Source organism: Corvus brachyrhynchos, unplaced genomic scaffold (genome assembly GCF_000691975.1).
Source record: "Corvus brachyrhynchos isolate BGI_N302 unplaced genomic scaffold, ASM69197v1 scaffold245, whole genome shotgun sequence".
NCBI classification, from domain to species: Eukaryota; Metazoa; Chordata; class Aves; order Passeriformes; family Corvidae; genus Corvus; species Corvus brachyrhynchos.
In genome coordinates this window covers 3,077,099-3,091,882 of record NW_008238988.1, presented here as the reverse complement: position 1 = coordinate 3,091,882, position 14,784 = coordinate 3,077,099, and the positions used below count along the sequence as shown (strand labels likewise).

Sequence of the window (14,784 nt, the reverse complement as noted above, 5' to 3'; positions counted from 1 at the left end):
AGGAATGCAAGAGCATGGGCAAGGAGCTGGAGGCAGAATTTTTGCTCCCCCCAGCTTTTTAGCCCCAGAATGGCTAAATATTGACTTTACTAGTAATGCAGTGAAGTCAGTGTTGCCCCAGTGTTGCCCAGACATCCATGTGAGGGATCGCAAAGGATCCCCTTCCTCACAGTGTGAAACCTGGTGTATAACCTATGTTCAAGATCACTTTGAATCCTGCTAGAATGGTACAAGGGACTTGGCTGGCACCAAAACCTGGGGGTTTTATTTCTTTGGATGTGATCATGAGGGATGGATTACAAACAAGCCTTTTCAGAGTGATTAGTTACGTTTGTTAAACCAGTTCTGAGCTGGATCCAGCCTTTTGGTCACGAGTCGGGTGAGAAAGCACAAGTCCCAAGTGTGACAGAGTGGAAAACAGCATGTGTGTGGCCCATGCTTAGCAATGGCTGTAAAAAACTTATCCCACTGGCTGTGTGATATTATATTAGCCAAGGAAGGTGTTCCACTGCTTTGAGTCGTGTCTCTGCTTCCAGAAAAAAATAATCTCTCCAAAAGAACTGGCTATTAATTGAGGGAGACCTCAAACGATCCCGTACAGCCCTCATACTAATTAAAGACAGATCAAAGTGTAGTTTCTCCTGTTCTCTCTGGAGGCAATTAAATTTCTGAGGGGAAAAATAATTCCTCATGTCTTTTGCTTGGTTTCAAGTGCAGAAATGCACACTTTTTCCTAGCTGGCAGCAAAGATGTGGGTGATGTATGAGGAGCAGCACAGACTGAATGCAGGAACATGCTGCTGCCATTTAATCCTAGATAATATATTTCACAATCTTACTCCTGGAGTTTTTCAGCAACTGGTTTAATGTATTGGAAAGTACTTGGCTTGCCTTGGAAATGTTTCCCATTTGAAAACAAGCTGCAGTGGGAGAGCTGGCAGTTGCACAGGAGGCTGCTCCATGAAAACTGGATTCCCCGTGTGGCGCAGTGGGAATGGGTCACAGCGAGGGCTTTGAGCAGCTCCCAGAAAAGGCTCCAGGCTGCACAGATCTGCCAGTGGAGAATCCTTCTGCTTGGTCTCCAGAGGATTTCTGTCACTCCGTCACTTGGAAGAACAGGGATTTTGGAACAGATTTATTCCTGGTTTCTGTCCCTTGGGCAAGGAGAACGTGCAGAAGAAGAGCAAAGCCTGGCTTATACTCATGAATTAAAAATCTTGGGATTATTTTATATCTCCAGATGTGGAATAGAATCTCTGCTCTAATTCTGCTCTCAATTCAAGTCTATTTTTTTTTTAACCTCAGCAACTACAGAATGAATGCCTGGGTCTAGTTTATCAGTAAGCAATACCAGGACACCTGGTCCTGGCTGAGAGAGCCAGAGGTCTGATGCATGAGTTCGGGTGATACACTGAATTTTCTCTGGGGCCCTGTTACCTGCACAGGAATCAACAGTTCCTCCTCCCAAGGGTGATGTGAGGACAAGTCCTTCTGCTGTTGCGCGATGCTCTGAGGATGATAATGCTGGAAAAGGCTGCTTGCTCCAGCCCTGGAGAGATTTGTTACTGTGCCTAAGCCCTTCTGGAGACAGATTTATCATTCAGCTTAAGAACGAGGAACAATATCACATCCAAAAAAGTTGTTCTCCCACCCTGGCTCCCAGCTTTCCCAGGCTTTCCCCTTGCCTTTCCCAGCACAGAGGACCACACACCCTTTGGTGCTGGTTCTTCATTCCACATATCTGCACCTCTTATCTCCGCCCCTCGTGCTGCATGAGGCACTGCCTGCCCTCCAGGCTGCTGCAGAGTGGGCCAGCCCCACCAGGCCCCAAAGCCTGCACCCAAACCTGCCTTTTTGCACATTTTTTCCAGACCAATCCCTTTCCCTGTGGGAGAGGGGGTGGGAATGTGTGCCTTGACCCTGCAGCAGATATTATGAATAGGAAGCTTCTGCACAGAGCACATGATGGGAGAGCACCCCACCATTGGCACCTTGTGTGCTGCCAGTGAGGATCCTTCACATGATGGTTTGCTGGCAGAAAGGCATCACATCCCCAGGTGGCCTCCACAAAGCTGCCTCTGTGTGGGTATAAGGCAGGGACCTTGGCTGGACCAGTCTGAGGTGCCCATCCCCATCTCTTTCTGGAGAATGAGGCATTTTTTAGCCTTTTTGCAAGCTCCGGAGAATGGGATAAAAATACAGGGCAGTGTCCTCTGGTTCCCACTGATGCCATAGGTTTTAACTTTTATATTTTTCAAATTCTGTACTCCCTAGTGTGTAACTCTGAAGTTTCTTGTAGCCTGTTAATTTCTGCCCTCTCATGCCAGGTAGATATAACAAAGCCTCTCCAGGCCTGCTCTCCAAGGACACCCAGACTGTCCTAGGGCCAAAATGTGTAAACCAACATCTTAAGAGGGGGGTGAGCTTGGGGAAATTACATCATTAGCTGAAGTTTTAATTGGAGAATTAACCCTGATATGCAAATGAACCAAACCTATAAAAGGGTGAAGAACTCGTGACCTTTTGTCCCTCTTGGGGTCCATCTTGGCAGTGGCCTCTGGCTCCCCAGGGGTACCTTTGAAGGCCTTTCAAATAAATACCTGCCTTATTCCCTTACTCCTGTCTAGTCTCTGTTTTTAGATGGCCACTTCAGGCATCATCCCTAACAAAACTGAGCTGCACAATGGGAGGTGGAGTAAAGCTACCCAAACCTGGCAGGGAGGTGAAGGGAAAGGGTCTGCAGCACACAGCCACTGGAGGGCACAAGCAGCAAAGCTAAGACCCTTCTCCAAAAGGCCTCTGCAGGAATAAGGATTTGTGAATGGACAGCCTACTATCTCAGAGCAGTTGAGTTTCTCCTAAGACGTTTTATCTTTTTTTTTCTTCTTTTTATCCTTGTGGATGTGTTTTCTGTGTTCCCAGGCTGGCATCTACAGTTGAAAGGACACCTCAGTTCCTGGTGCCTGAAGGAGGACAGCCCCACGATGGCCATTCCTGGCTAATGTTTCCTGGATCCCTTGGCCTTGGATGACTTTTTCATTCCCTCTGTGCCACATCCTTACCCAGAAGCATGGCAGGAGGAATGAGTTAAAAAGTGAATTACCTGGAAATAGCTACACAGGACAGATCAACTCCTGGAAGTGGGAAGTGCTTGGGTTTCAAGGCTCATTGCTAAACACCCACCACGGCAAAGGAAAGAGAATTTGTCTTATTTTGCTCCAAGAGCCACTGCCTGGCTCTGTGCTTCTTGTTTACAGTCAGAGTCCACAGGATATCTGTCTTGCCCTTCCTGAAATGTCTAAAAAAAGCATCCTCAGTTGCTCTGTGTTGCAATGGGACATCAGCAGCTTGTTCCAGGGCTGGGTTGTGTTATCTGGCACAACAGGGAGCAAGTGGGACAGTGAGAAGAAGTTGAAGAAACCCTCCATTAGGTCTGGGTGACATCAGACACCAGGAACTGGCATGGAAGGAATTATGAGAGGCTGTGCAAAAAGACTATTGCTCCCCAAGGCAGGACCATCCCCCCTAAATCAGCCCTGACAGTCCCTACATTAGACTGGGAGTGGGGTTAATGATCCTTCTAGGAAGGGCTGGGAAAAAAAGAGAACAGAATGATGCCTGGAAAATATTAATGTGGGTTAATGCTTGGTGAGAGGGGAAAACAGAGAGGTGAAGAGATCCTTGCCTGGGAGCATCCAGCTGCTTTCTCTGCCTGGCTCTGGTGTTGTCTTGTGCCAGCAACAGGATTCTGGCTTGTACAAGGACCGCTGTGCCCTATGGTACCCCTGCTACCCTTCCTTGATTTCAGTCAGGTTTTGTTCCTGCTGCCTCATAAAGATTTACTGACAGTGAGACATATGAGGTGAGAAGTCAGCCTTGAGGGTAACACTGGAAAATAATTTGTGGAGGGAAAGAAAGTACATATTTGGTTAGGTCTACATGCCAGGTCTTGAACCAGCAGAATTGCATTGGCAAGAAGCATGGCTCTGTTTGACTGAAATAGTAATGAATCCAACTTCAAGGCTGATTGCATCTTTATGACCTGAAATTGCTTCACAGCTGTAATTTATTCTCACTTTCATGCAGGAATAACTCCGGCATGGGCTGGTCATGCTGTAACTAACACCGGGAGGGTGAGCAAAGAAGAATTATTCAGTCTGAAAAAACAGGAGCTTGAGAGGCTCACAAAAACCTGTCGAGTGACAGGTTCAGCACTGTCACAGTGAGGGACTTGTGTACTAAAGCTATGGACTGCCATGTGGGGGTCCTGTGGGCGCTGATGCAAGTTCAGCATTTGGGCAAATTCATGGACTTTGATGTAGAGAGACCCCACGTCCTCTTTGGGCAGCCTTGTGCCACCAGCTGCTGGAAGAGGGGTTGGCCCCCTGTGCTGGGGCATGGCAGAGCTGCCTGATCCTGGCACTGCTGGGGACACATTAGGCATCGTCAGAGACGGTGTTGGATTGGACTGATTTTCGCTGTGATCACAGACACACACGGGATGTTTCGCCTCTATGACTGTGTCTGCCCCAACTGCTTTGCCAGCTCTTCAGGGTTGGGTTTTCATGCACTTTTGGCACACAGAAGGCCCGTGACACAGAGATCAACTCTTTGAAGGTCAGCATCTTCACCCAGAGATGGCCTGCAAGCCAGACAGCACGTCTGAAAAACCACACCCAGATCTGACATCCTTTTTTTTCAACCTTATTGAAGGTTCAGACACCACTCACATTTGGAAAGCCACAGCACCACAGAATCATTGCTAAATGGCTTTATAGTTCCTATGGAATCCAAACACAGCAGCAAGGACATCTCCCTTCAACCTGGTCTCTGTTCTTATAAAAAGCTTATAGAATTAAATGACTATAAAAATTGAACTAAAGATATGGGTTTATGTGTTCTTTATAAACACCATCAGACAGGTTTTTCAGAGCCACAGGGATAAAAGCTGAAACTGCCTTTATTCATCTCAGTATAAAACAGGAAGTGGTAGAATCAATCATTTCTAACATGCTAACCTTTTCATAACCCTGTCCATTAGATGATTCTGGCGTCTCTGAACTGAGCTCAGGCCATGTCATTTAAACGTGTCTTTCAGACCATAACACCTTATCCAATATGATGGCTCAAGTCAGGCATCTATTAAGTTATACACCCTTATTTCTTCTTCCAAAGGTGCTATGCAATGCCTCAAAAAAGCTTGTGCATGTCAGTTCCTGGAAGAGACATGGTTTCTTGCAAGCTGCAAAATCCAAATAGAACCAGCAAGCTCCTCCATACCCCTCCTCTGCATTTTTGTGAAAACACCTTAAAAACACCTTGCAAAGCAGGTGCACTTCTCAGGCTGTTAGCACAACTGAGCTGCAAACTGAGGAGCAAATTTCTTACCATTAATATTCAGGCTTAGTGTAACTGTAAGTCTTGAGTTCTAAAAGGTCATATCTCAGCAAAAGGAGAAATTTTATTTCTATGGGGATTTCTTTAGAATAATTAACTAGCAATTCTCCAATGAAGAATTCAATTCTCACATGTTATGGCAATAGTTTTGTTATTATAAAACACTTTTTTTTCATTTTTTGTGTGTTCAGAATCTGCTGTTAACGACTCCATTTTCTGTGCATCCCCTCCAGCATGTGGTGGTAGCAGTTCTTCTTCTGGAATGAATTGAACAGGCCAGCATCTTCTTTGCTGGCTTCCTACATTGTCCTTACTCACCTTTCCAATTTGCTGGAGATCCTTGACAATTATTTTTTCAGTGTCTTCTAGTACTGTTGTCAATAAATTAAACAGCAGAGCAATCCAGGCAAGGCCAAAAAGAATCCAAATGGCCACGAGCACTCGATAGTAGGAAAAGTATTTCCTGTCAGACTGTTTACCTGAAGATAAGGGGATAGAAAGAAGGAGAAAATTAAAAAGTTAAAATTGCCTTGCCAGTGTAAAGTGGAACAGTCTAATGAATTCATCAATATGTTTTATAGTGAGTACTTTAAGATTACTTTTTCCATTGTAGTGGAGACTGTCAGCTCCATAGCATTAGGTTAAGGCGGGGCAACTCTCTTCCTGTTGCAATAAACTGATATATGCAATAAACATGATACAAATATGCTGGCCTGTCAAATGACACACAGGGATTGAAGCAAATAATTCTGTGATTGAGGTGAATTATCATCAGAGAAGGATATTTTTTCCCCCTTACTGCATATCAATCCCAGTTCAACTGCTGCATGCACAGGTAAATGAAATAATGTGGGAAATAATGTTCAATTGTATTGTATTGTCTTGGAATTACTCCCAAAGCAGAAAAGCAGAGCACAGTGGGCCACTGTAACCACACAACCATTAAATTATTATCTGGGTTATTGTAATTCCCTGTATTTCTATAGAGTGTGATTGTAACCTAATAAATATTTCCTTTAAATTACAGGTACCTGCGATCATACAAAGAGAGTACTTGCAATTCCTACCTCGCTTTTGAATGGCTTCAGGAGCTTCCTTCATTAAAAAAACTAGTGACTGATGAGAATTCACTGACACATGCCAAGAAGAGAACTTTCTGTGCTGGAAACCAGTGGACCAAAGCTTATTTCATGCAGTCTGATCCTCTTAGCATCAGCCAGGATCTCACACCCGCTGTTCTGCATGGGTCATTTCGTTTGATCCCTCACATGTCAGGAACCCACCCCAAATGTACAGAGAGCATTTGCTCCCACTGAACTTGGCCCCACACAATGTTTTCATCATGACACAGATGCTGTGGCCCCGGCACCTGCAGGAACACTTGGTGATAATGCTTATGGATTGCTCTAAGCCACTTCCAAGGGTGACTTCACGTAATTGGCAACACAGCAAAGTGCGTGGACAGGGAGATCACCACAAACCTCGTGGTGAACCTGCCCAGAAGGAGCCCAGGTGCTGGCAACTCTTTTCAAGTCCTTCAGTGCCCTGTACTGCATAGATCAATGTGCAAGATTTTTGCTCTTTATTATCCCAGAGCTCTGGAAAAGAGACAGCAGTGGGCAAGTTTGTCCTCACGGATAGGTATCCAACAGCTGCTTCTTTTTATTCTGCTGGACTTGATTGGCAAAGGGATTCTCAGCCTCAAAGCATCTCCTTGTTATGCTCTTATCTAGAGTTCATGATGTGGGGTTAACAAAGTCACAAGTCATATCTTTGTAATGTTAACCCAAAATTGGACTTCAGCAGTTTACAATGCACAGGGGGTTTCACCCTAGAGGTATCTCCTATAGATACATGTATTCCCAGCAGTTAAACCCAGTCTGAGCCATCTTCCTAGCATGTCTCCCTATCCCCAACAGGCTCAGCTACAAACCAGTTTTGAATTACTAAAATGCAAATCAGCTCAAACCTGTTCTGTTCCACTTGGCCAGTGCAAAACCATTTGTCATCTGTAAGCAATTCTCAGTGCATAATTCTCAGACCAGTCATTGATTCGGCTCGCTTCACTGTGAAGATGTGAAGTATTAAACTTATCCATATTTTATTACTGTTGTTAAGGCCCATTAAGCTAAATACTGGCACGGAAAAATATTTTAGCTCCAGTTAAGTCATCCTAACAAAGATGAAATCATAGAGCCATGAGGCCTATCTAATTGTTGTTTTAAAATAACAATTAAAAAGTTAAAATACAATTAATTGTATTTATAAAGCAATACTGCTGAAGAGGAGGAAAGTGCTATGGAAGTCATGGTTTTCAGGATGTGACTTGCTATCATTATTGTAAAACCCCTGTGATTTGGACAAGGAAAGACAATGCCACATTTTGATGCTCAGTTTTTCTCCTGCATGGCACCAGCCCCTCTCCACCTTTCTGTATTGCAGACTATTTTGGGGAATAGATTTTGAGAAATTATGGTCAGCAGTGACACATCAGTGTCTAGAAAAGTTTGAGGGCTTCCTCTGTCAAAGTCATCAGCCTTATGTAAGAAATCCTTCCAATGCTCCAAGGCCTGTCTAGCACCTCTGCAAAGCTTGAGAGCCTGGGGTTTGTTGTGTGGTGGATGTCTGTCCCCCACAAAGGCGTGTGAGGCTTCCAGATCCTCTGTGGGGACAGCACTAGTGCTCAAATATTAGCTACATCTTCCTTCACATATCCCCACTGAGGAGAAGTTCAGGCTGGCAAGATGCTGGCAGGACAGGTTCTTGTAGAAAAATCTTGGATCCTCCATGGAGTCCAGGTGCTTTACTGCTTCTTGTGTGGATGCTGATTTATCTCCTGGTGATTATTCTGCAGTTCCTCTGGAAACTTATTTCATGGAGTGTATTTTGTCCAGTGGATCCACAGAAATGTTTTGAGAAGCATTCCAGCATGCTTGAGTTCAGCTTAAAGAGTTTTTCTTTAGGGGAAATCCTAAACTCTGGCACATGAGGATAGAAAACCTCCAGAGATACTCAGGAGACTAAAGAAGGCCACTTTTGCAGTGATGTATATATTGAAGCTCTACTTCTAATAGTGTGAGTAGATTTACCCACACATTCCCATGATTGGGATTTCCACCTCTCAGTCTGTTGTGTAAAGTCATATATTCTGAAATGTGATCATTTATTTCTCCACTCTACGCTGTGAAACATAACTCTTAGATGGCTAAAGCAGTGATATAAGCCTTGTTTTGTATGACTGTCATCAACTGTTCCCTCTTGGTAACAAAAATTCCCAGGCTCATTGAATTCTCCCCCTGCACTTTCCCTCTCCTCACCAAAATACTTGTCTTCTTTGTACCCCAAAACACCTCATTTCCTTATATTTACATTATTTAGTGCTTTTATCAGCACATACAATCCCAGAGAAATGAGTACTTCCCCCAGAATTATACAAGGCAAAGACTAGTCAAAGACTCTGACAGATTTTTTCCTACGGTACATTCAGTCAACCCATGGGAATTACAGTCATTATCCTGGTGTTTTGACGTGCTTCCTCTCTGGAATCAACCTTACCTACTACATAATCTCCAAAGCCAATGGTGCTGAGGGTGATAAATGCAAAGTAAATTCCTTCGCTGTAGGACCAGCCCTCTGTTATCTGGAAGAAGACTGATGGCAAGCACAGAAAAACCAGGATCCCCGTGGCCAGGAAGAACAAAAGGGTCAGAAATTTGATCTTCTTCTGAAAAATAAACCAGTTCAGTTAGAATCATGATTTGAAGCACAAATAAGCTATATATAATAGTGGCTATTCAAAGTGGGTGGCTATCTAGGACCACAGGGACTGAAGGATTTCTGCTGAGTGCTTTTCCTCTGGATATGCCTTAACCTTGCTTGGAAGCAGGGGGAAGCAGGTGTTATGGGTGTTGCATGTCCACAGCAACCCTGGAAGATGTAGTCTTTTATCTGATTGTATCAATGACCATGACTGTAGGAGGAATTCCTATCTAATGACATTTACCAGAGTCAAATCATTTCCACTTATCACAAGGCAACTTCATTTTTAGTTTTCAGGTATTTAGAGTTGGCACCAAAAGAACGTTCAAATTTTCCTGGGAAAGCAGTCTTTTTTTATAAAACATAATTGCACCATTTCTGACAGTTACTGACTTTATTTCTCATTACATCAATGCCACAACTTGGCTCCTACCCAGTGGATATCTTACAACAAGAAGAATTTTAACTAATGAGCTCTTGATAAAGAAGAGCCTGGACAGTGACTTTTGAGCCATTCTAATTCCCGGCAGTCATGAAGAAGCTTTGACTAGAGAAAAAGCTTGTTATATGTAAAGATTTATCATCCAGACGTGCATAGCTTTTACATATAGAATTTTCTAAATCCAGATAACCTGGAAATTAATGGCAACTGTTGGATAACTTTTCATGCCTTCATGCATTGTGTACATGCTTGAGTCTGTATCTGATTGAGCCCTATAGTCTATTTAAGTTTGCCAGATATGACAAGAAATTCAGCAATCTGAACAGGGCTATCTGTCGCAATCATACCTTGTCCTGAAAGAGAATTACAGTGGGAGACACAGAAAAGCTATTCTCACTTCCTCAGCAGTGCTGAGAGAAGGGGAGGAGCTGCAAATAAAATGGGGCATAAATCAGACAAGAGACATCCTGTCTGTAGCTTGTTACAGGTGTCTCCTCATCTTTCAGCAGCCGGGCTCAAATGGACAACTTCAGCCTGACGCTTCCTTTCAGTCAAAGTTAAGGGTGGAGAGGGACTGAAGGACTGGGTAGTTAGGAAGGGTAACACACTATGCATTGAGTCAATATCCATTGAAACCTCTACACCTCACCTAATTTTTACAGCTTTTCACAGCTCACCTGCTTTTTGCTGCCTCAAGGTGAGATGCTTAACCACCCTTACTGGTTTTAAAGGGATCCATGCACTTCCCTAGGGTGTTAGCTCCTGAGATAAATGTCTCACCAAGTGGGGTGGGATGCTCACTCTCTCCACTGATTGCTGAAGGGGGCTGGGTGTCTGCCATCTAAGTGGGAAGACAAAATGCATCCCTTTCTTTGAATATCTCCTCAATGGCTGACAGGTCTGCTTAGCTCAGCAAGGGAAGAATGTCTCTTTTCTTGTCCTAGCACAGTGTCTAACCCAGCATGAGAACAAATGTAATTGAGGATAAGGCAGCATAAAACTTGAGAAAAACACTAGAAATGAGCACATAACTGTGCCCAAGTAAGTAAAACCAGTTACCTTTCTCATTCCTTTCTCGTACAGGAATTTCCCCAGCTTCGTACAGAGTAGTGAGAGCATCTTACCGACACGGTGCAGAAAAACAATGTTCAGAGGGATTCCAAAAAGAGCAAAAAACACACAAAAGATCTGTCCCCCAGCAGTTTTAGGATGTAATGTGCCATAGCCTATAAAAAAAATGATGGGTCAGAGGAGATATTCCAAAGAACTGGAGCAATCCACAGTCACATTCTCCCCTATCCCAATCCAGCCTGCCTTTGACCCTAATAGAAGTGTCTAGTGCTTCTCAGCCCAAATGCACTCTTTTTTCCTCTGAAAAAAGCAGCAGGCAAATGAAGTGGTTCGCCCTGCATGTTTGGGGGAATGCAGGGAGCACTGTGTGTTCCCAACACAGCCTTAATGGGAACAAAAATACAATCAAGAAGCAGTTATGGGAAACATGCTCTGCCCTGCGATAAATACATGGGAAGTCAGAAAATAGAAGTCTGAAGATCTGGAAGACATCAGGGCTGGAGTCCCAGGCTGCTAGAATCACAGGCAGCCATCTCCAGCTTCTTGACAATCTGCCTGTGTGTTAGTGACCTCCCTGGCTAAATCCCAGGAAGTTGGTATGTTCAGACACTGACTCCAGTCCCAAGGCAGCGCAGTGTGCATTAGAATAGATGGTGCTAATTAGTCCAGGCCTCGCTGGTGGCTAACTTATTCATGCCAGAGAGATATTTGTCTTAAAGTCCTACTAAGAGAGGATTTATGTAAGTAGTGGGACAACTCCAAACATGTTGTTTAGTCTCGAGACTCTTGGACCCCATGAGGAATATCCCTGAGTGCAAGAGTGCTGAACTTTGTGTATGTCTTTACGCTATCAGTGACCCTGGGAAAAGGCATTTCCCAAGCACAGTTCATCTAAAGGCATCCATTACTTGGAAAATGCAATGTTTTCTTTGGGGGAAAAGACAAAACAACTGAGTGATTTTTTTGGCTACTAGATCCCCAAATGCATGAGCTGTCTTGTGCTCCCTGTTGCATAAATATTCCACTTTCATTTAAAAAAAGCTGGTGAAGAGGAGTGGAAGTACCTGATGTACCTTCATAACAGACCTTTGTGATGAAGGAGCAGAGAAACAGGCAGGTTTGGACATTTCCTGGGACAGCCTGTGTTCCTGCACTGGTTTTGGCTGGGAGAGAGTTAATTTTCATCATATTAACTGGTATGGGGCTGTGACCTGAATTTGTCCTGGAAACAGTCTTGCTAATTCAGAGATGTTTCGTTGTTGCTTTGTAACCCTTGCACAGAGTCAAGGCCTTTTTTGCTCCTCACCCCACCTCACCAATGAGGAGGCTGGCACAGGTGGACCCAGCTGACCATAGGGACATTTAAAACATGGGGGAATAAGAAGGAAGTGGGAAATATTCAGAGTGATGGCTGTTCCTCTGCTGCTGCACTAGACAGGCTGAAGCTCCAGTGTGAACTTGAGTCAAAGGGGCTGTGACCTGTGGATGAATCCATGTGGGAGCAGGACATCCTGAAGCATCTGTGGGTCTGGATAAGACCAAGCCAGAGCCGGTACATTTCAAAGTGCATGTGGCCATGGTTATGTCTGTGCCACAGCAGGTGCACCTCTGAAGGGATTGTGGCCCAGGGATGAGGCCCTGCTGCAGCAGGTACTCTGATCATAGAACCAGAGAATATGGTGAGTTCAAAGGGACCCATCTGGGTCATCGAGTCCAGCTCCTGGCCCTATGCTGAACACCCCAAGAATCCCACCCTGTGCCTGAGAGCATTGTTCAAATGCTTCTTGAGCTCTGTCAGGCTTGGTGCTGTGACCACTTCCCTGGGGAGTCTGTTCCAGTGCTCATTCACCTTTTGGGTGAAAAACCTTTCCCTTACATCCAACCTAAACCTCCCCTGACACGACTTGAGGCCATTTCCTTGAGTCCTATCACTGGCCACCACAAAGAAGAAATCAGTGTCTCCCCCTCCACTTCCTCTCATGGAGATGTTGAAGACCGCAGTGAGGCCTCTCCTCAATTTTCTCCAGGCTGAACAGACCATGTGTCCTCATCTGCTCCTCATAAGGCCCCTCCAGACCCTTCTCCATCCTCATGGCCTCCTTTGGACACTCTCTAATACCTTAATATCTTTTCTATTTTGTGTTGCCCAAAACTGCACACAGCACTCAAGGTGAGGCGGGAAGCATGGGAACCTGTGTGTGAGGCCAGGCTGGAGCAGCTCAAAGCTGCTCAAACCCACGACAGAGCAGGAACACCTGCTCACAGGTAAGTCCTCATTTGGAGCAGATACAATCTAAGGGATCACAGTCTGTGGAGAAATCCAAGCTGGAGTAGAGCAAAGGGAAGAGTTCATTGCACTGTTAAATGATACAACCTGGCTCAAAGGGGCCGGGGTGGAGATTGTAATGGAAATACCTTTAAATTGTTGTAACCCATGATTTAAGTTGCATGTTATGGGAATTACTAGAGCAGGAACCAGGGGAACCAGAGGAGGAGAAGCCTGGCAAGAAGCAGCTGGAGTGCAGCAGTGACCCGACCTGAGCTGGCTTTGGTGCTCATTAATTCCCCCCAACACATCTCCTCTCCTATCCTGAGTGACCACTTTAGCAGATTGATCCCAAAGTCATGGGCTAAACCAACTCATTGGACATTTGTGGACCTTTACGGACATTTTGCAGACATTTCACAGGGGCAATCTGTAGACTAAGGGAATAGTATCCGTGTATTACATTAAAAGATGGGAAGAGTGGTGTTGAGTAATGAAAATATATTGGATACTGTGAGACCTGAGCATGATCTAAATGCTATGAAATGGGGGGGGGGGGGGGGGGGGGGGCTGAAATACACTTAATTTTCCTTGGGTTTGTGCAGGAAACAGTGATGCTAATTCAGAGGTGTTTTAGTTTCTGGTTTGCAGTGCTTGCACAGAGTCTGCTCCTCACCCCAGCCCACCAGTGAGGAGGCTGGGGGTGCACCAGGAGGTGGGAGAGGATACAGTTGGAACAGCATTTGCCTTTCGCCTTTCCATTTGTTTTTCCTCCTGGCATATTACTAATTGAATATGTGAATTAACAGCTCAAAACAGGTTATGGAGACAGTGCCCAAGCCCCAGAAGGATTCACTTCTTTCCTTACATTTTTTTATGCTTTACAGCACTCTCAGATTTAAAGCCTGGAATAAACACCAGGAAAGTGAAGTTTATATCTCACCCACAAATGTTAGCAGAGTGAACATTTTAACAGATGGCTTGAAAAGAAGAAACAAGTGGGAAATAATAGGAAAGGCCACTGATTCTTGACAAGCCAAAATAATGCATGAACAGCTGTGCAGTAGTAAGGTCTTAGGACCAAGTCCATGCCTGCTTGCCACCCATGACAATGAAGCATTGGAGTTTTTATCTTGAAAAGCATCATCCATTCATGTCCTAAAAACCAGACATAATAAGCACCACTCACACACAAGCACACATAAATGGAAAGCATTAGACCTACCTATTGTGGAGACAACTGTGCCTGCAAAGAAGAAGGAGTTACTGAAATCCCAGTTGCTTTCTTCAAACTGTGATTCATTTCCAACAGGGTATACTCCATTTTGAATGGCTTCAATCAGGTTCTGGGAGAGAAAGCAAAGTTTAGTATTATTATGCCTGATTTTCTCAAGTGCTTGCTGCAAAAATACAGGTTTAGCTCCTTTCCTGTGAGTACCACTCACCTCACTTCAGAGGTAACCTGACACTATTCACACCTTCACCTCCAAGGCTGGGAAGCCATTATCCAGTGGTTTTGAGTATTCAGCTTCTGCCCTGTTTGTGCTGACTGCTCTAGTGGGTGTTTGGAGAGAAATTGTTTCTCTTAGTGTGGCCAAGGACCTTGTTTCTTTCAGGCCAAGTAGCTTGGAAAATCATAATCCTGTGGGTGACTAGGATGTGGCAGAGCACTGGCTTAAGGGACGGGGGGTGGCTGGTTGCTAGATTTGGACTTGCCCTCAAGATGGCAGTGGTGGATCCAGGATCTGTTTGCCCACCTGTATGAGCAGTGACTCGGATCCCTCCTAGGGGTGCATCAGTGTATTGGTAAGTGTCACAGAATTAAATTCAGAGAAAGTCCGTTGATTTGC

The 14,784-nt window shown here is 44.7% G+C and overlaps 1 protein-coding gene across 2 annotated transcripts in view; it reads right to left on the bottom strand.

Moving 5' to 3' along the window:
• Nucleotides 1-2,885: 2,885 nt before the first annotated feature.
• The window catches only part of LOC103618880 (potassium channel subfamily K member 16), a 13,634-nt gene continuing 1,735 nt past the window's right edge, over nt 2,886-14,784 (bottom strand). Inside the window, exons 2-5 of one of the 2 annotated variants that reach the window (XM_017738934.1) lie at nt 14,160-14,280; nt 10,657-10,823; nt 8,952-9,117; nt 2,886-5,875 (exon numbers count right to left, since the gene is read on the bottom strand). In XM_017738934.1, coding sequence (XP_017594423.1) covers nt 5,517-5,875; nt 8,952-9,117; nt 10,657-10,823; nt 14,160-14,280 — 813 coding nt within the window. In that variant the 3' untranslated portion in view covers nt 2,886-5,516. Of the gene's footprint in view, nt 5,876-8,951; nt 9,121-10,656; nt 10,824-14,159; nt 14,281-14,784 lie in introns of both variants that reach the window. The other variant, XM_008637344.2, reaches the window with a different exon arrangement.